This window comes from Malaclemys terrapin, chromosome 3 (assembly GCF_027887155.1).
Source record: "Malaclemys terrapin pileata isolate rMalTer1 chromosome 3, rMalTer1.hap1, whole genome shotgun sequence".
NCBI lineage: Eukaryota > Metazoa > Chordata > Testudines > Emydidae > Malaclemys > Malaclemys terrapin.
In genome coordinates this window covers 128,819,745-128,844,777 of record NC_071507.1, presented here as the reverse complement: position 1 = coordinate 128,844,777, position 25,033 = coordinate 128,819,745, and the positions used below count along the sequence as shown (strand labels likewise).

General features: G+C 41.2%; 1 protein-coding gene across 1 annotated transcript in view; it reads right to left on the bottom strand.

Moving 5' to 3' along the window:
- PREP (prolyl endopeptidase) overlaps nucleotides 1-12,033 on the bottom strand; it is a 172,450-nt gene extending 160,417 nt beyond the window's left edge. Inside the window, exons 1-2 of the mRNA XM_054023548.1 lie at nucleotides 11,893-12,033; nucleotides 6,724-6,798 (exon numbers count right to left, since the gene is read on the bottom strand). Of these exons, the coding sequence (XP_053879523.1) occupies nucleotides 6,724-6,798; nucleotides 11,893-11,937 (120 nt within the window). The 5' untranslated portion in view covers nucleotides 11,938-12,033. The remainder of the gene's footprint in view (nucleotides 1-6,723; nucleotides 6,799-11,892) is intronic.
- Between the last annotated feature and the right edge of the window lie 13,000 nt (nucleotides 12,034-25,033).

Sequence of the window (25,033 nt, the reverse complement as noted above, 5' to 3'; positions counted from 1 at the left end):
GAAAAGGTTCAACTGCCCAGATAAAGGGCGAGTCATTTAGTATAATCTCCCTGACCCAAACAGTCATTGGGTAAGAGTTTCATGCATGTTATGAATTGACGTATAAGCATTCAGGATCACCTTAACACGTCATTACACTTTTGCTAAATTCAACCACTGTTAATGTGTGTTCACAAGAACGTAATTCAATATCTGATATAGATGTCAATATTTTAATCATGACCGCATTTTAATGGTGACTGCTTTGGTCGCACTGGTAGGAGAGAATATCAGAGTTTTCAGTTTTAGCTTGGAATTTCTTTACTCTTGTAAATTTAAAGTAGGCTCTTCACATAATTTGACCTCAGTATTTTGCAGCTAATCTGCATTAGCAATAATAGCCTGATAGCACCAAGGTGGAGAGTTCAAACGCAGTATCTTTTAAACGGGTACATAACAGTGTAAAAAGAAGACAGCGAAGATTATCTATGGAGTTGGTTGGATGAAATGTTAGGTGCCTCCCCTCAGTAAGGATAAGCATGCCTGACTCAAGGTGAATTTGAAAATCATATAGAAAAAAGATATAAATTTTATTAGAGAATATTTAAAAAATAAACAAGACAGAAAATTTGAAGCGTCAGTGATTGGTCATTCTAGGATTCAGATCAGTCTAGCTACACCTGGTAGCATTTCTAAATAACATACAAAGGCACAACAGGATTGGAGAATGAGGTACGGAGGGGGTAAGTACAATTGTTAAAAGAACAAAAACAACAACTATTTTTAAAGGTCACCTATATATACACACATTAGCACCTACTTAAATAACAGAGGGTCCATTTGGATAAGAGACTAAATTTTGATCTTGTTTGTTTAAAGTTAACATTAGGTTCTTGCCCCACCTTACCCTCAACTCAAGATTCCCGCTTTCCTTCCTGTTTCTAGGAAGGACACTACGCCCCCCAGCTGGGGTTGCTCACTCCAGAAAAAGCAGGGGAGGCAGCATCAGCTGCAGGCAACGCTGACTCTATGGAGACAAATGACACAGGCTGCTCCTTCAAAGCAAAGCAGAAGACATAAAAGTGATCTATGGGGTCAGCTGAGTAAGATTTTATTCCCTTCCCCACTCCCCGCCCCCCACCCCCAAGATACCTGGGAGTGTTGAGAAGCACCCTCAGCCCACAAAGAAATGGAAAGCCTTTGGGCGAAGGGAAGGGATGGGCACAGGTCTCTGAAGCACCCTGGATAGTCCAAACTTCTTACACCCTCAGTCCCTGCTTATTTGTTCTGCTGCTGGAAGCGTGGCTGTCCCTCCTCTTCCGCCCTACCCCTTTTGATGAGGAGGAAGACAGGAGTATCAAATTCCCTGCTCCCCGCAGGAGAGAGAAAGCAGACCCATGTCCTCTTCCCTCTGCTGCAGAGCAAGAGGCCAGTGAGGAAAGTAGGTAGACAACTACAAGAGGCTCTGCAGCAGCAGCTTAGCACTCAGGGCCAACATTTCAGCTCTTCTCAGGGTATGTCTACTTTGCAATGTAAGCCCAGGGTTAGTGGGAGTCAAGTCAGCTGACCAATGTTAGGTAAACCTGGGCTTGAGTGTCTACATTGCATCTTAACCCTACATAAAAAGACTATTCTCACCTGTGCTTGAACCTAGGGCTCTGGCATTCACACTGCAGTGAGAGATCCAAGTTGAAGTAATCATATTTTGGATTTCCTAGCCACCCTCCCCTCATCCTGAAATGTGGCCCCTATGGCCCTAGGACTGTAGTGCACTGTGTGAAAAACTTTACTGCATGTTACCAGGAAGCAACTCGCTTTGCAAAAGGCTTGATCGGTTCACTCTCCATTGCAAACCCAGGAGACTCTCCCAACAGTGTGCTTGCAGATCAGTGATCAGAAGTTAATGGTTTAATGCGGACCTGAGCTGCTGCCCTTTGGGTGGGGTGGGGTAGCTTCCATTTACAATAGAGTGATTGCGGATTGTAGGGATAGAGAGACTAAGGAAGTCCAGCTGACTCCCAGGACCTGAGTCAAGCGAGGCTGTGTCTACACTGCAAAGCAATAGGGCTCAGACCCTGGCCACCAACTTAAGTCATGCTCGGATCCTCCAGCCCCGCAGGGTCCTGGGACCCTGATTCTGAGCCCTGGGTTATTGCAATTGCAGTGTAGACAGAATGGGGGCGGGGTGGGGGTCAGGCTGCTACTCAAAGCAAGTAATATAGTTCCTACAGCATCCAATAGTGAAATGGAATACTCTACCATATCCCTTTTATTTAATAAATCTATCAAAATTCTCCAAGCCCTCTTGCATTTTAAACTCTCAGCAGTATTAACCCCAGTGATGATATATTTCATCGGGGCCTTATCCAAAGCCCAATGGACTCAATTGAAAGACTACAGTGGACTTCACTGGATGTTGGCTCAGGCTCTAAAACATTTGTGGTAGGAGCATAATACACTGATTTGGTGTTTTTTAGTCATAGTTATTTCTATAAGTTAACAATTGCTACTGATGCTTCTAGTACATTTCCAGCCATTATTCTTCAACCACCTTCTGCTTTATTAAATTTTTTGTAAATACATAGTTAATATACTAGACATAATCTCACTAATGGGCTGCTACCCTCCAGGATCTATTAACTTTTAAATCAAGACGCTGATCTCCATTTTCTATTTGGCAGTACACACCAGTGCTTTAAATGGTGCAACCCTAAAATTATAGTTGCCACAGACACAGCAATTTCCTGAAACATCCTGGACAAACCATATTGAATACAAGAATGGCCATACTGGGGACATCTAGCCCATTATCCTCTCCCTGACAGTAGCCAGTGCCAGATGCTTCAGAGGGAATGAACAGAACAAGGCAATTTTGAGTGATCCACCCAGTACCATCCAGTCCCAGCTTCTGTCCCTATTTCCTATCCCTTTCTTAATGGTTCCTAACATTGTTAGCTTTTTTGACTGCCGCTGCACATTGAGCGGGTGTATTCAGAGAACTATCTACAATGACCCCAGATCTTTTTCATGGTTTCAGCTAATTTAGACCCCATCATTTTGGATGTATAGTTGGGATTATTTTTTTTGCAACACGCATTACTGTGCACTTAACACTGAATTCACCTGCCTTTTTGTTGCCCAGTTACCCAGTTGTGAGATCCCTTTGTAATTCTTCACAGTCAGCTTTGGCCCTAACTATATTGAATAATTTAATATCTGCAAATTTTTCCACCATGCTGTTCACCCACTTTTCCAGATCATTTATGAATATATTAAAACAACAAGGAGTCTGGTGGCACCTTAAAGACTAACAGATTTATTTGGGCATAAGCTTTCGTGGGTAAAAACCTCACTTCTTCAGATGCATAGAGTGAAAGTTACAGATACAGGCATTATATACTGACACATGGAGAGCAGGGAGTTACTTCGCAAGTGGAGAACCAGTGTTGACAGGGCCAATTCAATCAGGGTGGATGTAGTCCACTCCCAATAATAGATGAGGAGGTGTCAATTCCAGGAGAGGAAAAGCTGCTTCTGTAATGAGCCAGCCACTCCCAGTTCCTGGCACCAGTGTTATATATGCCATCATGTGCCAGCAATGCCCCTCTGCCATGTACATTGGCCAAACCGGACAGTCCCTCCGCAAAAGAATAAATGGACACAAATCGGACATCAGGAATGGTAACATACATAAGCCAGTAAGTAAACACTTCAATCTCCCTGGTCATTCTATTACAGATTTAAAAGTCGCTGTCATTGAACAAAAAAACTTCAGAAACAGACTTCAAACAGAAACAGCAGAACTAAAATTCATTTGCAAATTTAACACCATTAATCTGGGCTTGAATAGGGACTGGGAGTGGCTGGCTCATTACAGAAGCAGCTTTTCCTCTCCTGGAATGGACACCTCCTCGTCTATTATTGGGAGTGGACTACATCAACCCTGATTGAATTGGCCCTGTCAACTCCTTGCTCTCCATGTGTCAGTATATAATGCCTGCATCTGTAACTTTCACTCTATGCATCTGAAGAAGTGAGGTTTTTACTCACGAAAGCTTATGCCCAAATAAAACTGTTAGTCTTTAAGGTGCCACCAGATTCCCTGTTGTTTTTGTAGATACAGACTAACACGGCTACCCCCTGATACTATGAATATATTGAACACCACAGCTCTCAGTACAGATTGTTGGGGGAACACCCTATTTACCCCCCTCAACTGTGAAAACCAACCATCTATTCCTACCCTTTGTTTCCTATCTTTTAAGCACTTAGTGACCCATGAGAGGACCTTCCCTCTTAAACAAAGTAAGCTGTCATGGGATAAGAGCCTTTGGTGAGGGACCTTGTCAGTTTTTTGAAAGTTCAAGTACCCTATATCCGCTGGATCACCCTGGTCCACGTTTTTGTTGACTCCCTTAAAGAATTCTAAAATATTGATGAAACATGATTTCCCTTTACAAAAGCAGGGTTTTGTAAGTGTTGACTCTTTCCCAATATATCATTTTCATCTATGTGTCTGATAATTTTGTTCTTTAATATAATTTCAAACAAACAATTTGCCTGGTACTGAAGTTAGGCTTACTGGCCTGTAATTGCCAGAATTGCCTCCAGACCCTTAATTAAAAATAGGTGTTTTATTATCTACCATCCAGTCATCTGGTAGAGAGGCTGATTTAAGCAATAGGTTATATACCACAATTAGTAGTTCTGCAATTTAATGTTTGAGTTCCTTCAGAACTCTTAAGTGAATACTGTCTGGTGATTTATTATTGTTTAATTTATCAATTTGTTCAAAATCTTCCTCTTGACACCTCAATCTGGGACAGTTCCTCAGATCTACCACCTAAAAAGAATGTAATGGGTGTGCAGATCTCCCCCATATCCTCTGCAGTGAAGTCAGTGAAGACTGAGGCAGAGAATTCATTTAGCTTCTCCACAATGGCCTTTCTTCCTTGAGTACTCCTTTAGCACCTCTATCGGCCAGTGGCCCCACTGACTATTTGGCAGGTTTCCTGCTTCTGATGTACTTTAAAAAAAAAGTTGCAGTTAATTTTTGGGTCTAACTTGTTGCTCTTCAAATTCTTTCATGGCCTGCCTTTTTATACTTTTACTTGAATTAAGTTAAGCCTTACCGAATTAAATTAAACCTTATTGAATTAAGCATTTTAGGAGTTCATATTAAAAATGCAAATATTTATGTATTATTGTGGGACTGTACGTAACATCTCTAAGAGGCAGACATGACTAATGCAAAAGCTGGCAAGCATTATGAGCTTCAAAGGGCTATTTTAGAACAATGGGACACAGAAGGAGGTACTTTTGGGATAAACAAATTTTAGTGGGATACCTAGAGAAATACCTGGGGGGCAGGAATGCTAATTCCCCACTTCTGGGCCCAACCTATTAAAGCTACATCTTGAGGAAAATACATTGCCTGACAAATTACCTATTCACGGTTTTTAAGGATCAAAGACCCAAACTATTAAAAAAAAAAAATCACATATTCATGGGCGTACTTGTTCTGAGCTAACGGCTACTGTGAACTTGTGACCAGTGACCACACAAAAAAAATCGTTGGTGCTGTTTAAAGGATAGTACATCTGCCAAAGCCCTTATACAGAGTTTTGGTGATCTGGTAAGCTTATTAGCATGCCTGTAGATTTTTTTTATTATTTTAAAATATTGTCTCGGTAATGCTTTTATTTTAAGAATAAGTGTGCTTACTTAGGAAAAGCTGTGTTGCAACTTAAAGCTATGGGTAATTACGCTGTTTATCGCCTCTGAGAAGAAAAACACAGTGGGCCTGCTGAAGCAGTTTGACTTGCTGGGGAATTCAGTGTAGGCAGAGAATTGCGTAGTCTGGAAAAATCCTGGTCATGAGGGAAAGAGACACGTGTCTTTACCCAAGACAGGTGACAGCTGGGGAGTCAGAAGCCTGAGAGCATGGGCCCTTATTGGACCACAGAGGTGGAGGGGAAATACTGGTGCAGTTGCCCTGAATTGTGACAACAGTCACCTTAAAAGAAAAAAAGTTAATAGCCATTTCAGACACTACTTCTGTCCCATCCTTCCCAAGTTCCTATGACTATTTCTTATTTTTAATAAAATAGTTTTCTCCCTCCTGGTGCTGCAGGAAAGACCTACTCTAATATGATAGCCTGACTACTTTTGGGCCAATCCTGCAAACACTTATAAACATGCGTAACCTTATTCACAAGAGTAATCCCAAGATCAAGAGCTATCTTGGTTATACAGGGGGTGGGGGGGTGGAGGGAGAATGAAACTTTACACAAAGTGCTGTCAAATACACAAACTAAAGAAAAGAGAGCCTTCTTCCTCTATTTTGGCTACAGTGATTTTAGGTGTTAAAACATTTTGAAACAGAAACTTGAGTTTGGTAACCTTTAATATTCAGGAATCATCTGTCGATGTGGGGCAAGATGCTGGAACAAGTTTTATAGTGGGGGCGGTGCTGAAAGCAGAAAGCATTATTTTGTTATTACCACTGCCGCACCCCGATGTGGGCTGCACTATAAATAAGATGTGAACTATCTAAATTGTTTAATATCTTTATCTCTACATTAACAAAGTCACAAGACTTGGTGTCTTAATACCATTGTTTCATTGATATCAAAGAGTATTGTTACTGCTGACAATCTCCCTGCATTACAAAGTTACCAATATTTTGCAGGCCTACAAAGAGATGAGTGTCAAAACATCCAATTTTATAGATTAAAAAGTTACCTTTGTTTGTTCACCATCAGGGTCTTCCAGCCAGCAATACGGGTCGCATATTTTACACCCATGGTAATCATGTATCTGAATTTAAGAGAAAGACATTTCTTTAATAAACACAAAAGCAAACTTTGTTTTGTTTTGAAATTAGCAAATGATCCACATCAAGATGAAGGCTCTGTGGAACACCAGAGCTGGGAAGTAAGAAGCACTGCTCGAGTAAACACCCCAGTAATTCCTGGCTCCAAAATGAGCAAGCCAATATTCTATGGCCAGGAGAATGGTGGCCAACTCAGTGCAGTCACAGTGAAAGAAAAAGTCAGATGATTATCAGGAGTTATACTCATTACTAGAAGGTACATATAAATCCTATACTCTTTTCATATGGAAAACCAAACCAAACCAACCGTAATTTAGCATCCTCTTCATGGTCTTGCTCAGCAATCTGAAGGTACAATTAAGACGGCCACAAGACCAGTGTTCAACTGGAATTGTGACTTCATTTCACTAGTAACCTTTACAGTCACTCAGTAATTAAAGTTTCCAATTATTTAAGAGTAAGTATGTTTGACTGTAGTTGTTCTACCAGTATTAATGACACCAAGGAAAATTATTTAAGTAGTGATTTATCTACATGACAAGTTACTACATGGCAAGGCAGGGTGTGAATCTAGTTCGGACATTTCAAGTTTTATAATTCACTCGGCTTTAAAAGTAGGAAGTCAAGCTGATCTTTTTGCCAGTATCAACTAAGGCTCCAATTCTGCAAACACTGCTTCTCATGAGGGACGTTAAACACATACCTATGTATTACAGGATTAGGGCCTAAAATACTGCCTTTTGTGGGACAGGAAGGGGGGGAAAACACCGACCAGTTTTAATAGAACCTACATGGTTATTTTTAATGAACATCAGTTTCACCATTTGAACACAGAGGTGTTAAGTGTTAGAAATATATGTTCTGAATGTTGATGTACAGAAAGCAAAGTGAGAGTCTTACAGGTACATCCTCATATAAGAAGATAAACTTTCTAATTTTCTGCATCTTTCATCATTTAGATTAAGGCCTTAATTTTCCAAGAGAGACTAGAGATTTTGGAGGCCTCAATTTTTAGATGCTAAACTTGAGACCTCTCAAAAGAGTCTGATTTTTGGACACACTGAGCACCTGCACTATAGGAGTCAGGCCATTTTAAAAGTCTCAAGTTGGTGATCCAAAAATCTGCAATACGCTAGTCACATTTGGAAAATTTAAATCTCTGTTTTTTCTACATAAATTATACATATATAATTTTTTTTAAAAGTTGCCATAAATTTAAGATTTAGTTTAGCTTTTATTTCTTATACCCAAACAATGACATTACTCTTTGGGGAAAATGCCACAAGTGATTCCTTTCTTTATTTGTCCTATGATTATACTAACACAGGGATCGGCAACCTTTGGCATGCGACCCGGTTTGTTTACCTGCAGCGTCCGCAAGTTCAGCAAATCTCTCAGCCCACGCCGCTTCCCGCCACCCCCATTGGCCTGGGATGGGGGACCGCGGCCAGTGGGAGCCGCGATTGGCCAAACTTGCGGATGCAGCAGGTAAACAAACCGGCCCAGCCCGCCAGGGTGCTTACCCAGGGTGCTTAAAAGGTTGCCGATCCCTATACTAACACAACATTGTTACCCCTCTGTACTCCTTGGAGAATTCTGCACCAAAAAATTAAAAATTCCGTACACAATATTTTAAAATTCCATAAAATTCTGCATATTTTATTTATCGAAATAACTAGGGCTGTTGATTAATCGCAGTTAATTCATGCGATTAACTCAAAACAATTAATCGTGATTAATCGCACTGTTAAACAACAAAATACCAATTGAAATGTATTAAATATTTTGAATGTTTTTCTACATTTTCAAATATATTGAGTTCTATTACAACACAGAATACAAAGTGTACAGTGCTCACTTTATTATTTTTATTACAAATATTTGCACTGTAAAAATGAAACAAAATACATAGTATTTTTCAGTTCACCTCATAGAAGTACTGTAGAGTAATAAGCAACAGAGGGTCCTGTGGCACCTTTAAGACTAACAGAAGTATTGGGAGCATAAGCTTTCGTGGGTAAGAACCTCACTTCTTCAGATGCAAGATGTAGAGTAATCTGTAACGCGAAAGTGTAACTTACAAATGCTGATTTTTTTTTTTGTTACATAACTGCACTAAAAAACAAAAAAGTGTAAAACGTTTGAGTGGACATGTAGGCTCTGTCATACTTCTTATTCTGTCAATTGCTAAGACAAACAAGTTTGTTTACGCAAAAAGAACAGGAGTACTTGCCGATACAGACTAACACGGCTGCTACTCTGAAGTTTGTTTACATTGACGGGAGATACTGCTGCTTGCTTCTTATTTACAATGTCACCTGAAAGTGAGAACAGGCATTCGCATGGCACTTTGTAGCCACCGTTGGAAGGTACACCACTACCTCAATATAACGCGACCCGATATAACACGAATTCGGATATAATGCGGTAAAGCAGTGCTCGGGGGGGGGGGGGGGGGGGGGGGCAGGGCTATGCACTCCAGTGGATCAAAGCAAGTTCAATATAACGCGGTTTCACCTATAACGTGGTAAGATTTTTTGGCTCCTGGGGACAGTGTTGTATCGAGGTAGAAGTGTATTTACATGTCAGACATGTTAAACATTCGTATGGCCCTTCATGCTTCAGCTACCATTCCAGAGGACATGCTTCTATGCTAATGATGCTCATTAAAAAAATAATGCATTAATTAGATTTGTGACTGAACTCCTTGGGGGAAAATAGTATGTCTCCAGCTCCATGGTTTTACCTGCATTCTGCCATATAGTGCATGTTATAGTAGCCTCAGCTGATGACCCAGCACATGTTCATTTTAAGAACACTTTCACTGCAGATTTGACAAAACACAAAGAAGGTACCAATGTGAGATTTCTAAAAATAGCTACAGCACTCAACCCAAGGTTTAAGAATATGAAGTACGGTCCAAAACCTGAGAGGAACAAGGTGTGGAGAATACTTTCAGAAGTCTTAAAAGAGCAACCCTCAGATGCAGAAACTACAGAACCCAAACCACCAAAAAAGAAAATCAACCCTCTGCTGGTGGTATCTCATTCAGGCTACGTCTACGCTACCGCTGCAAGTTGACCTACGCTACGTAACTCCAGCTACGTGAATAACATAGCTGGAGTCAATATACCTTAGGTTGAGTTACCGCAGGGTCTACACTGTGGGCGGGTTGACTGGAGAAACTCTCCCGTCGACTTACCTTACTCTTCTCATCGGGGGGGGAGGGGAGGGGGGGCAGAGAGTAGAGTACAGGAGTCGACTGGAGAGTGATCTGCTGTCAATTTGGGAGGTCTTCACTAGACTCACTAAATCGACCGCCGGTGGATCGATCTCAGAACGTCGATCCCGGCTGTAATGTAGACATAGCCTCTGATGATGAAAATGAACATGCATCGGTCTGCACTGCTTTGGATTGTTATTGAGCAGAAAATGTCATCAGCATGGATGCATGTCCTCTGGAATGATGGTTGAAGATGAAGGGACACATGAATCATTAGCACATCTGGCACATAAATATCTTGCGACACCGGCTACAATGGTGCCATGAGAATGCCTGTTCTCACTTTCAGGTGACACTGTAAACAAGAAGAGCGTAGCATTATCTCCTGCAAATTGTAACCAAACTTGTTTGTCTGAGCGACTGGCTGAAGTAGGACTAAGTGGACTTGTAGGCTCTAAAGTTTAACATTGTTTTATTTTTGAATGCAGTTATTTTTTGTACATAATTCTACATTTGTAAGTTCAACTTTCATGATAAAGAGATTGCACGACAGTACTTGTATGAGGTGAATTGAAAAATACTATTTATTTTGTTTTTTTACAGTGTAAATATTTGTAATCAAAAATAAATATAAAGTGAGCAAGGTACACTTTTTATTCTGTGTTGTAATTGAAATCAATATATTTGAAAATGTAGAAAACATCCAAAAATATTTAAATAAATGGTATTCTATTATTGCTTAATAGCAAGATTAATCATGATTACATTTTTTAATCGCTTGACAGCCCTATAAATAACACAATATAATCACACTCCTGCTGTCAGCACCAGCAGCACAGGGGAACATTAAACTGGACAATTCTGCATTGCACAGTGGTGCAGAATTCCAGTAGGAGCACCTTTTTAGTTCTATAAAACTAAAACAAAATGTAAGTACCATTTACCGGACAAAGATTATACTTTTATTTATCAAGGGTGTGAAATCTAAAGCATTACTGCCTGCTTAGCTGGAAAAAAAAATGGTGAGGGTTGTGAGAAAACATTTTCAAGTTTGGGATGAAGCTCACAGTACACATGTTGCTGACAAAATTTGCCTTTCACTGACACCAGTGCTACAAATTGCACCACATCATACAATACTGACAGCGATTAGCAACAAAAATAATAAGCACAATTTTATAACATCATGTTAACAAAGTTTCCTGAAAGAAAACAAAAACAAAGGAAAGACCCTTGTCCAGCTGGCTCAGAGAGGGTGACCAGATGTCCCGATTTTACAGGGACAGTCCCAAGGTTTGGGTCCTTTTCTTATATAGGCTACTATTACCTCCCACCCCCATCCCAATTTTTCACATTTGCTGTCTGGTCATCCTAGGCTCAGAGCAAGCACTGCTAACTAGCGTGTCAGGCAGGTCACTTAGCCTCTCACTGAAGGGAGAGCCTCAATATCTACATCTGTAAAATGGGGTTGCTAATACTCTCCTAACTGATAAGATGGGGAGGGGACATTCCGGTTTACACGTCATTTGGGGCTCCCCAGCTGGAAGGCCCTACCGGAGTGGCCGAAAACACAGCGCACTGCCCCTCCACCTAACCCCAAGGGAATGCCATTTCCTCAGCCTGTGCCCCGCTCCCCTCTGCGGGCAACAGCAGCAGAGACAGTCCCAGCCCTACCTTGTCAGTTCCCAGCACGCCCGGCAGGCGCAGAGCCGGGGCCGGCCAGGAGAAGGGCCCCAGGTGCCGGGCAGGGGCTGGGAAGCTGCTCGGGAGCAACCCCGGGGGGGGCCACCCGCCCATTGCAGACAAAGGCGGCGGGGAGCGGGAGGAAAGGCAGCGGGGTCAGGGCTGTACTCACCGCAGCCTCGTCGCGATAGGCCTCCGGGTACTGGAAGCTCTGCATGGTGCGCGGGATCCACGGGCCGGGCGGGCAGCGAGAGGGGCTAGCTCGGCGCTGGCTCTGCAGGCGGAAGCAGGCGTGGAGCCGCGCTCAGGTGGAGCCGGCAGCCAAGACCCTCCCACCTGACAAGAAGCGGCTGCGCTGGCACCACTGCGCGCAGCCAAGAGGGCTGAGTGCGCCGGGGAGCCGGCAGCGCAGCGAGCACAGCGCCCTCTGCAGGGAAGAGGCTGCACCAGTCCCCCCCCGCCGCGGATCGCTAGAGGGGCTGCGGGGACATTGCCCGCTTGGTGGCGCTGTGGCATCCTGGTGCAGGGCTCCGCCCGCTGCTACTGCGGTGGGCAGTGCACCCAGTGAGGCCGGAGGCGGGGATGTGCGCCCACCGCAGAGAGCGGGAAGAGAGAACGCTAGTGGCCAAGTCCTGCCCAGCTCCCCAGAGTGCCAGCCGGGAGCAGCCCCTGTACACAGCAGAAGATGCTGGGAGGGAAGGACAAAAACACTGACCACTTCGTTCCCTTCCAGCAGGTAGCGGGGGGATGGAGTTGCACGTGCACCAAGCACCTGTGGGCTTGTCTCCACATGAGCTGTTCAGGAATAGCTCCCAAGTGTGGACACCAAACCTGGAATAACCGTGGGGTTTTGTTTGTTTGTTTGTTTGTTTCAAATTAGTTTGAGTGATTTGGAAGTGGATAGAAGTAAACCAGAACAAAGCACTGGTATTCCAGAATAGGAGAGTCCACAAATGGGGTTATGAAAGCTGGCCCCCTTTAAATTCACACCCTACCTTATTCAGGAATAACTTCCATGTGTAGACAAGCCCTCAGTCTGATACACAAAGTGGAGCAATCTGGTAGAAAACCCAACACTGTGACCCTTCCCATTCCCAGCTGCTGGGCGTGGCAGGAGTGTTGGACTTCTCATCAGGCCATTGTCTTTGAACTTTGCTTATGTGTCTTCCAACAACGTATTTTCTTAAGTAGTAACTAGTAGGTTTAATCCTGCAATTAGTGGGCATCTGGTAACATTTTCAAGCCGTGAACTATTAGGACAGTGGGCCCGATTCCCTTTTCAGCCACCTAAGTCTTACCTTCAGTTGTCCCAACCATTTCACCAGAGTGACTTCTGATTTGCATCAGTGTATGTGGGAGGAGGAGCAGGTCCAAAGTAGAAAGAGATGCCTTACAAATCACCATCGGCTGGATTCTCACACTATGGTAGGCAGGGCCAAACACAAGGGTGCTTTGATTTCTGGCCATGGTATTGCTATTGATTGTGAATTACCAGTGTTAGCCCCACGAACAACCAAGGTTCTGTTGAGCAGATGTCTAAGTGGTCCAAGGTAACAGAAGTCCAATTGTAATATAAAATTGTAAAAATCAGTAACAGTTGGAAACTAATAACTGGTACAAGCGGAATTAAGTTAAAAGAATGGTGATAAGGGGCTCCTGTCATAGGTTGGCAGGACAATGAGCTGAAAGACTCTAGAAGTTGGAGGGAATGTTTATAGTAGAAATCACTTATATGTGTTTTGACTGGTTAATTTTAATGAGATGAGGTTGCCACCTATTCTGGACACTGTTTAACTCAGGGTGGGAGGCACCAAAAAGGAGCATGGCAACAGGTGGTCTGGAGGGAGCAAGCTTTGCCAAGGTGGCTGCTATCACACAAGAGATCCACTTCCTGGACACTACAGTGTTGATAAACACCACCCTATACTGGAAACCTACTGACCACTATACTGACCTATACGCCTCCAGCTTTCATCCAGACCACATCACATGATCCATTGTTTACAGCCAACCTCGAAGATACAACCACATTGCTCCAATCCCTCAGACAGAGACAAACACCTACAGGATCTCTATCAAGTGTTCTTAAAACTACAATACCCACCTGCTGAAGTGAAGAAACAGATTGACAGAGCCAGAAGAATACCCAGCAGTCACCTAATCTACTCCAGGCCCAACAAAGAAAGTAAGAGAATGCCACTAGCTGTCACCTTCAGCCTCCAACTAAAATCTTTCCAGTGCATCATCAAGGATCTACAACCTAACCTGAAGGACAATCCCTCACTCATCATAGAATATCAGGGTTGGAAGGGACCTCAGGAGGTCATCTAGTCCAACCCCCTGCTCAAAGCAGGACCAATCCCCAGACAGAATTTTGCCCCAGATCCCTAAATGGCCCCCTCAAGGATTGAAACTTACAACTTTGGGTTTAGCAGGCCAATACTCAAACTACTGAGCTATCTCTCCCCCCAAAACAGGTCAGTCCTCGCTTACAGACAGCCTCCCAACCTGAAGCAAATACTCACCAGCAACCACACAACAAAAACACTAACCCAGGAACCTATCCTTGCAACAAAGCCCATTGCCAACTCTGTCCACATATCTATTCAAGGGACACCATCATAGGACCTAATCACATCAGCCACACCATCAGAGGCTCATTAACCTGCACATCCTCCAATGTGATATATGCCATCATGTGCCAGCAATGCCCCTCTGCCAGGTACATTGGCCAAACCAGACAGTCTCTACACAAAAGAATAAATGGACACAACTCAGACGTCAAGAATTATAACATTCAAAAACCAGTTGGAGAACACTTCAACCTCCCTGGTCACTCAATTACAGACCTAAAAGTTGCAATTCTTCAACAAAAAACCTTAAAAAACAGACTCCAACGAGAAACTGCAGAACTGGAATTAATTTGCAAAATGGACATCATTAAAATAGGCTTGAATAAAGGCTGGGAGTGGATGGGTCATTACGCAAAGTATCATGGGAGTGGATGGGTCATTATCACTACAAACTACAAACGTTTTTTTCTCCTGCTGGTAATAGCCCACCTTAATTGATTAGTCTCATTAGAGTTGGTATGGCAAAACCCATTTTTTCATGTTCTCTGTGTATATATATATATATCTTCCTACTGTATTTTCCACTGCATGCATCCGATGAAGTGGGTTTTAGCCCACGAAAGCTTATGCTCAAATAAATTTATTAGTCTCTAAGGTGCCACAAGTTCTCCTCGTTCTTTTTACCATAACACTGTTGGGCCTTCATCGTTCTAATCCTGAAAGACGTTCTGAACACATTGGGCCATAAAGAGGGAACCAAATGACATCATCACCTCCACCAGCTTTAGCTAAATCTTGAACACCTGGAATGTCAGATTTGGGTTCCTTCGGTCATTCTTTCCTTTGTGTGTCCTTTTCCTTCTTCACTTTATTTCTTCTCTGTTCTATCTTTCTCTTTTTGTCTTCTAATAGCCCCCTTCTGTGTTAGCCACCAAGAAAACCACACCTTTTGCTATTGTGCTTTGAGCACTTGACCAGAAAGACAACTAAAAGCAATGCCTTAAACAAAGGGCTGGCTCCAGGCACCAGCGAAGGAAGCAGGTGCCTGGGGCGGGCAGTAGAAAGGGGTGGCACTCCATCCGTTATTGGAGCAGCACGTCCAGGTCTGCGGTGGCAATTCGGTGGCGGGTCCTTCACGCCTTCTCTTCCTCTTCGGTGGCACTTCAGTGGCAGCTCAATCAGGGTTTTTTTTTTTTTTTCCTTTTCTTTTTTTCTTTGCCACTTGGGGCGGCAAAAAAGCTGGAGCCAGCCCTGCTTAAACAGCCTATAGCAGGGATCAGCAACCTCTGGCCCGCAGCCCACCAGCATAAGCACCGGTTTGTTTACCTGCCGCGTCCGCAGGTTCAGCTGATCGCAGCTCTCACTGGCCGTAGTTTGCCATTCCAGGCCAATGGGGGCTGCAGGAAGCGGTGCGGGCCGAGGGATGTGCTGGCCGCTGCTTCCTGCAGCCCCCATTGGCCTGGAACGGCAAACCACGGCCAGTGGGAGCCGCGATCGGCCGAACCTGCGGACACAGCAGGTAAACAAACCTGCCCAGCCCTCCAGAGTGCTTATCCTGGCGAGCCACGTGCCAAAGGTTGCCAATCTCTGGCCTATAGTTTACCAGGTGTCAGAGTCAGGCTGATTAAGACCATGCACTGAGCCTGTGATTCTACAGTAGTGAAATTACTTTTGAAAGTCAGCACCAGAGACAGAAGCTAAATTTTCTCTGCTGTTTGTTCTCTGGTCTTTTTCATGTGTTTGTCTTGTTTTGTCTTAAAGAAAACAGGCTCAGAGTTCAGCAACCATGGCAATAATAGTTCTATGCTAGCTAAACGAAGAGTGTGTTCCCTGCTGATTCGCTTCTTCTTGTGGCTCTGCAAATACCGGAGGATTGTTTGTCCTGTGCTTTCAATGCTTATGACAATAGTGCAGAGTAATGTCCAGGTTTCTGTCAGAGATGGTGGACAGCAAGGAGGACTCTGCTGGTTCATAGGATTTTTTTTTAAATTATGGGACAGATGACATTATGGGACAGAGAAAATTGCATGCTGTGAAGTTGACCTCTTGCTCTCAGTCACCTTGTGCGACTTGTTTCTGCCCCACCATGCATTGCCAAAACTTCCCAAAAGACAGTGTGCTGGATGGTGGTGGGTTACACACTGGGATCTCTACCCATGGTGTGCCACACTGTGCATTAACACAAGCACTCCTGGGAAGAATGAACAGTGCCGATGCAAGGAGCCAAGTATGCATTCGCACAAACTATACACTACCTGCAGCTGCTTTATGCCACTCACAGCATCAGCCATGGTGAGTGTGGCACCAGAGAAATGGAATTGAGGAGGGATGAATGAAATTGGTTGAATGAAACTTTAGCTGGCATAGTCTGCTGGGCAGTTGCACACAAAAATGGAGAGCTGCTAGGTGTGGTTGCCAAGATGGGCAATCAGGAAAAGGTATTTCAAAAATTCACAGGGGTTTAAAGGAGAGAAGGGGCTTCTAGTCTCCATGACCACTGGGCAGTGTGGCGCTCACAATTGTAATTACAGTGGTCAGTGTTGGGCCTTGCGGATCAGCTGCTAGAGGACTGTTAGGGTTGAAATAGGTAACACAATGTCTACACTAGCTTTGAGTCGACTTCAGTATGTTGACCATGGCTCAACGCTACTGGGGGGCAGGAGGAGGGGTGGTTTTACTGCATAACTGTAACTGGACACTTACATCAATGGGAGACAAATTTAAGTGTAGACACATGTCACAACTAGGTGGACACAAGGTGGCTTACGTGGACCTAACTTTGTAGTGTAGATCAGGCCTCAGGGTTGTAGCAGTAAACAAGGGTGTTGCCTAGTGGATAGAACACTGGGCTGAGATTTAGGAGATGTGGGTTTTATTCCCTTCTGGGTGATCTTAGGCAAATCACTCCATCTCTGTTTCCCCTGGACAATAAGGAAGCTGACCAACTTTGTAAAGTGCTTTGAGATCTACTAACAAAATATGATAACTAGAAGAGCTAGATATTATTATTATTTTCTGTTGGGCCCGAAACCCCTTTATCAACACAACAGTTCCTGCAAGATGGTTCCTGAGTTTTTAAATGGAAGACAATACTCTGTGTTAGTGGGTGAAGGAAGGTTCTTTTCCTTTTCTTCAAAAAAGGTTTTTAACCGCTGAAGGTCAAACACTGCATGTGGTTTATACTCTCCACTGCACTCCCATATTAGTACTAGTTTGTTCATTTCAAAAACATATTTTGGTTCATTGTGTTCTTTTAATAATTATATTTCTGGCTATCATACAGTCATTAGCTACATTCTTTCAACTTACTCAGCATATCCACACTGACTCACTTCCAGTAGTATATTGACTCAGTAGGAAATGACCTCATTGCTTCTGTAAAGAAAAATGTGAAAAAAAATCCTGTGAATTCAGTTTTTACCTTCCCTTTTCCCCACCTCATTTGATCATTATGACTTAATAACTTGAAACTTTTCTCTCCCCAAGCCAGATGTCAACTTTCTACCCTCACTCTTGCTTTCCTCAACTTTTGTGTTTTTTCGTTATTGCAAAACACAGATCCTGCTCTTCAGATATTTACCAACAGGTGGCAGCAAAACCTCAATCTTTCACATTCTCACCAATACCAGCTAAATGTAAAGCTTCTTATCTTTATCAGGGTTTGCTGAATTATTTGAAATTTATCTAATAATATCAGGAAAATGTTTGGAGGAAATATGCCTCTGAAAATATATACTATAGTGGGTACATTTTTCAAAAATGCCGAAATGAGTTATGAGCCCAAATCCCATTGTTTTTCAATTAGACTTAAGCTCCTAAATCAGGGGTAGGCAACCTATGGCAAGCGTGCTGAAGGCGGCATGCGAGCTGATTTTCAGTGGCACTCACACTGCCCGGGTCCTGGCCACCTGTCCAGGGGGATCTGCATTTTAATTTAATTTTAAATGAAGCTTCTTAAACATTTTCTAAACCTTATTTATTTTACATACAACAATAGACTTATAGAAAGAGACCTTCTAAAAACATTAAAATGTATTACTGGCACACGAAACCTTAAATTAGAGTGAATAAATGAAGACTCACACCACTTCTGAAAGGTTGCTGACCCCTGTCCTAAATCATGTTTACCCACTATATACATTTTAGATTTTATTAGCATGTAAATCATTTATGGATAATTGATAGCTTGCATGGCTGTAGAGATGAAATATGAAATTCATATCTCTATATATGTCTTTAGTATTGTATAATACAACAGCATATTAAATAAATATTATTTGGTACACAACTCCCCAATAATATCAATTGTTTAAAAATGGAAGTAATTGCTAAAATAATGTTTAGTTCTTTTTACTTTAACTTGCTGCTTGTTTAGACTCAGAAATTACTGACAGGTTTCAGAGTAGCAGCCGTGTTAGTCTGTATCCGCAAAAAGAAGAACAGGAGTACTTGTGGCACCTTAGAGACTAAGGTCAGAACTAATAAATTTGTTAGTCTCTAAGGTGCCAGAAATTACTGAAGTTCTATGAGCAAAATACTTTTCTAAAACTCTCAGAAAGAAATTATTCAGTCAAATGATTCAAACATATATTTTTATTTTGTAATACATTAAATTAAAAAGAAATGTTTCTCTTTAAAAAAGAGAATGCTCATACATAGTAATTGCAACTCTGGATCAGACTCATGGTCCATCTAATCTCTGTGTCTGACAGTGGTCAGCATTATATGCTTCCAAGGAAGGTGGGGAAAGCCTCAAAGTAAGTAGTAGGATAAACTGTCCCTCAGAAAAATCTGCTCCTAAAGCAGGAGACTGGCTTAACCCTTGAATGATGAAGTTTTATATCTTTTCCAAAACTTGATTTTTAGTATTTAATAGAATAACTTTGGATAGTTTTGTTGTCCATATAGATGAAATGTGGAACTTCCATCACCCTGTGAAGTGCTTATGGTTTGTCTACACACAGAAGTTGCGCTGGTTTAACTTAAACTGGTTAAAAAAACAATTTAGTTAAACTGGTTCAAACTTGTTGGCATCTTATATCAATTTAGTTTGCACACAGATACAAGCTAAGGCAATATGAACCAAGTTTAAATTGATATAAAAATATCCACATAAAAAGTTGTACCAGTTTAACTAAATTGGCTTAGAAACATACTTTTAGTTAAAGTGGTGAAACTTTTTGTGTAGAGAAGGCCTAACATGTTCCCTTTCTTTTGCAATGAAATATAGGATATTCTTTCAACAAGAAAATAGTCTAGGGCCTGATCTGGCAAGAAACTTACAACCAGATTTTTAAAAGTGGCCTCTAATTTTGGTCCTTCAATTTTTAACTGCCTAACTCTACCAGACTTGGGCACTGAAAAATACAGGTGCCAAAAACTAGAGGCCATTTATGAAAAATTGGGCCTCAGTGCCTCTGAGGAGATGCTGAATACTCTCAACTCCCACTGAAAAATTCAGTGTGGTTGAGCACAATCGTTACTTCCCATGAAAAGCCCAGCACTTTGCTGGACTGGTCCCTCAATATATGTATGCCATTAGATCAATTGTACTTCCTGCAGCATTTCTGGAAACTTACCCACTCTAATACAAAGCAGTACTTTTTTAAACCTCTAAATAGTTTAATTCAGCTATGACATCATAAACAAAATACACATTTTCTGTTCTTCTAAAGAAAATTATTGCAGAGCAGCTGGAACTGTTTATATTATGTTGCTCTGTAGTGTCTTACACTGCATCTGGGCCTGACACATAGCCGGCAATGGGAGTCTTTTCATTGACTTAAGTGGTGTTTGGATCACACCCTAGCTCAGCAAAAATCACTCTGTAAAAACAAAAATATGTCTGTAAACAATAAATTATTCTTTTCTATAGAAATATATACAGAACAAAAATATTAAAGGGAGTACAGATGTGTGTTTATTTTTACATATGTTTGCTATTATTTTTGCTTTACTCTATTCTTTTTGTTGTACATTGCAAAAATACTTTATATACAAATTTCTATCTTCAAACATCAATATCTACAAAAATAACCTTTTTATTGAAGATGATCATACTATGAATAGCTTTTAAATGTGCAGTCCTTGGAAATGTAGATAAGTGTGAATGGGAGGGGAGTGTTCTTTTCAATCTTCAAAAGCTAACAATAAACATTTAGTTGTTTTGGATGAAATCCAAGAAGTTTTGCCATCGAGTTCAATGGGGCCAGAATTTCTTAGCAGGCAACATAGAAATCAACTTTCTTTTCACAAGCTATGACTTGTTGACAGAGTCTGGAATATACTAAATATAGGAAAATTGATATATTTTCCTGGGAAATAAAAACAATTTTCTCTCTTTGTCTTGTTTACAAAAGTTCTCAGCATGAAAGATCTTTTTCAGGAAGTCATTGTGTAATTTTATATGTTGAATATATACACACTTTGCTTGCATTTATCAAACTCTTAGAAATGGATAAATGTCTTCTATTATATACATACATTCTGACAACACCCCAGTCTACCACCACATGCTTGATTTTGCATTATAATTTCATAGAATGCCCCAGATTTCTATAGGAAGAGTAGACACTTTTGAGTAAAAAACACCAGAAAAGCCATCCCAAGCTCAGCTTGTATGAGTGTCAACTGAATGTCTCTGAGAAGAACGTCTTAACATAAAAAAAAACCCCAAAACCAAACCAACCAACTAAACTAATAAAAAACCCAACCCAGCACAGTTCAGAGATTGTTGAATCAGTACAGCTGATATGCGACATCAAGAAATGTGCTAGGATTTTGCATGTTAAATTTCTCTACCCGCTTTTTAAAACAATTTATTTTAAATATTATCATTGGCATTTCGTAAGGGAGAAAATGATAAGAAGGAGACAAGAATTTCTGTTCCAAAATAAATATCCGAATAGGTGTATTAAGAAAAACAAGGTAACCACAGAATAAAAATAGTGCATTCATAAAGAATTCAAAATTGATTTTTATAGGTTTGGATAATTTCTATAGTGTTTGATTCTCTTCTAAATGAACATAATCTAAACACAATCTGTAATTAAATTAGAAATGTCCAATCTTTTAATAAATGAATTTGACATTAATTATATTAATAATTATTCATTAATTATGATTTATTATTGCAGTGTCCACAAGTCAGGGCCAGCCTTAGGAAAAATGGTGCCTTGGGCTAACTTGTATTTTGGCATCCCTGACCCCTGCTGCCTCCCCAGATTCATCCCCATTATCTCTGTTCCCAACTGACTCCCCCGGTCCTTCACCTTCCCCATCCCCTCTGTCCCCCATTCCCTCCCCAGGCTTTCTACCTCCCTCGTGGCCCCCAGGCCCTGCTGCATCCCCACCCGTTGCTCCAAGCTCCCTTCCACAGCCTTGCACTCCAGGCCAGCCTGCTCTTTGCCGCTTGACCATGGTGCCTTCGGTGTGGCTAGATAGGAAAGGCCGTATTTTAGAGATGTTATGAAAAAAGAATCTTCACAGTTTAGACATAGCCTTGATGTGAGAACATAGAGAGGCCTCTGAGTTGAAGATGATGCCCAGGTTATGGGCCTGAGTGACAGGCTGGATGGTGGTGTTGTCCACAGCATTTAAGAAAGGAGGTAGCAGGGAGTGCTTGGGGTGAAGATTAAAAGCTCTGTTTTAGCCATGTGGAGCTTGAGCTGATGGCTAGACATCCACAAGGAGATGATGTGAGAGAGACAGACTGAGATTTTAATTTGAACAGAAGGAGACAGCTCTGGAACAGAAAGATAGATCTGTGAGTCATTGGTAGTAAGATGGTAGTTGAATTTATGATTGCAGATCAGATTACCCTGAGATTACCCCCAATATAAGGTGTAGAGGGAGACAGGAAGAGTTCCAAGAAGGATCTCCCGCAGAAAGTTGGAGAGGGCATGGAGACATTATTTTCCTATTCTAGAGTGTCATTCATTGTTAATAAAAGCTAATTAATTTTAAATGGTTAGCATTTAAACTAATTAAATCTCTACATGATTTACTAATTAGTTACCTCTTATGGATATGAATTTTATGCTTCTGAAGACACAGTAAACTTGCTGAAATCCAATGCCACTTATGCATTTTTTTAAAGAGGACAATTGGTAGTGTTTGCCTTACTATGGGACTGTGGAATTTCTCCTGTATAAAAATTGCAGGATGTGTTGGATACTAGAACAGCCCGATTGTTTTTAAATTTTTAAATTTTAATGTTATTTTCACAATTTTTAAATATTTTTATTTATTTATTTTTACTATCTTCACAGCTGGTGGAAATAATTTTGGAGGAAAATTTTGCATTTCAACCAAATGATTGATATATATAGGTTATTAGCTTTATTAGGTGATTTTGAACTGGCAGGTGTGAAACTGCACTCCATAAAGTGGAAACTCTTTTTGTCATTGATGGAAAGGAATTCCTCAACATTGTCAAAAGAAGATTTAGGGATCTGGGGCAAATTCAGTACTTGGTCCTGCTAGTGAAGGCAGGGGGCTGGACTCGATGACCTTTCAAGGTCAGTTCCAGTTCTAGGAGATAGGATATCTCTATTAATTTAGGTGGGGAGGAATAGCTCAGTGGTTTGAGCATTGGCCTGCTAAACTCAGGGTTGGGAGTTCAATCCTTGAGGGGGCCACTTAGGGATCTGGGGCAAAAATCAGTACTTGGTCCTGCTAGTGAAGGCAAGGCAGGGGGCTGGACTTGATGACCCTTTAGGGTCCCTTCCAGCTCTATGAGATATGTATATCTCCATAATTTAAAAAAAGAATGACACAGTTCAAGGATCTTCAGAGTGGATTGTGCCCATTTGCAGAAATACCCATGACAGAGTTCAGGGGGAGGAAAACTCCACAAGAGGCAATTCCACAGAATTTCACCCAAATCATTGAGGGAGAAAGTGCCACCCTTAAACCCTGAGCATCCCAAAGGGAATGTCAGAAGGCACAGGGCAATCGAGTGCCTCTCTACTAGCTTTGAGAATTCAACCACCGTGTCTGTTCCCTGACAGCACAGCTCCAATGGAAACTGATAACAGGATCATGACAAATATATTATAGTAAATAAAATTACTTTGAAGCAGAATTTGAGGTTTTGATTCTTTACTCTGAGCCAGTTGTGATTCAGGGCCGCCCATCCCCCTTTCCCTCTGCCCCAAGTTAGGGCTGAACAGGGACACCCCAATTTACACCACTTAAGTAAAGGTCCTTCAGCAGGAAAGTTAACTGGTATCAAAAGTTTCTCTGAAGTACAAAGGAATTTGTTTAGCCTTGAAAACACTAGCACTTCCCATACTTAATAAAATGTGTATATGTCTAAAACATACATCCAAAAGAGCTAGAGGAGCATTTTCAAGATAATCCTATTTAAAGAAATTGTCCTTTGAAGTGTAACAAATATCAGGTGGGTTATTAGAACTGAAATATTTTTAAAAATCTAATTTTCTTTTTAACCATTTATACGGTTTACCTTTTCCATTTTGTTCCGCTTTGACAGTGAAATTAGATTGCTCTGTTTCAGTTTCTGTATTACTGTTGTAATCTTGAATTTGTGATTTCTATACTTTTTAGGAAGGTTTAAAACTAAAAAAAATGTTTTATTGAAATACATTTTGAAAATCAATAAATACATCCTAACAAATTCTTGGTTCTTTCTTTCTTTTTTTAGTTTGAATTTCAGAGCTAAACTATTTGGGAGTTTTCTTATAAGAGACACATTCTGGAGAAATGAATCAGTGATCAGATCGTTCCCTCCCTCAAAAAGTATGAGGATATAAAATCCCATAATTTCACATACTCCAAAATTTTGGCGTCAGATTTGAATGGAGCCTAATCAACAGCCTGAAACAATTGGTGCTTCCCAAAGATTATCAGAGCTGGAGGGCAGAGAAAAAGAAATCATGGGCCACCTCCTCAGATGATGTACATCAGCATAGTTCAGTTGAGGAGCTGGTCCTCCTGAGTGTTTGAATTGGTTTTTGTTTGTCAATGTTACTACTTAATCAGAACCTATATTTTTCCATTTTATAATCTCAGAGCACTGATATCAAATTTTCCATCTGTGCAACACTCAATTTCTTTATGATAATCCAGTGTATCATCATCATCATCATCATTAATACCATGTTAAATGAGATAGTGTCATACCAGCAGAAAGACACACAAAAAAGAAACAAGAAGAGAAGATAGTGAAGTATGGCGAACTCCGCCACGAAGTGGAATGATTACGGAAAACTAGAACAGAAGAGAGCTCAGTGATTATTGGACCACTCAGACTGATCCGTGAGGGTGTATGAGCCGCTCAAGAACACATTCGGCGTGCCAGACATCATGATCAGTGACCTCCAAAAGACATTGCTCTTAGGCACTGCAAGAATTTTAAGGAGCAAGTGCAGTTGAGCACCTAAAATATAAGAATTCTGCGGAGGGTTTAACAAAACTCCTGATTACCCAACTCAAAGGAGACAGTGGTGATCCAGATTTATTAGTGACTCATAAGGATAAAGTTTAGACAGTAGCTTTTTCCTTTTTATGCTTAAAGATCTTGTATGTAGTGAAGGCTATTTGTTTTTTTTTTTTAATTATTCCCATACTGTAATACTGAGGGATAATAATAAAAATAAAATAATAATGATTAATAATAAATATCTCATTTTCATATTTTAAAGGAAACATGCAAGTACTATACATTGGGGGCTATATCTCCTACTTTTCCAGGGGGATGGTCTTGGTTATCTAGTA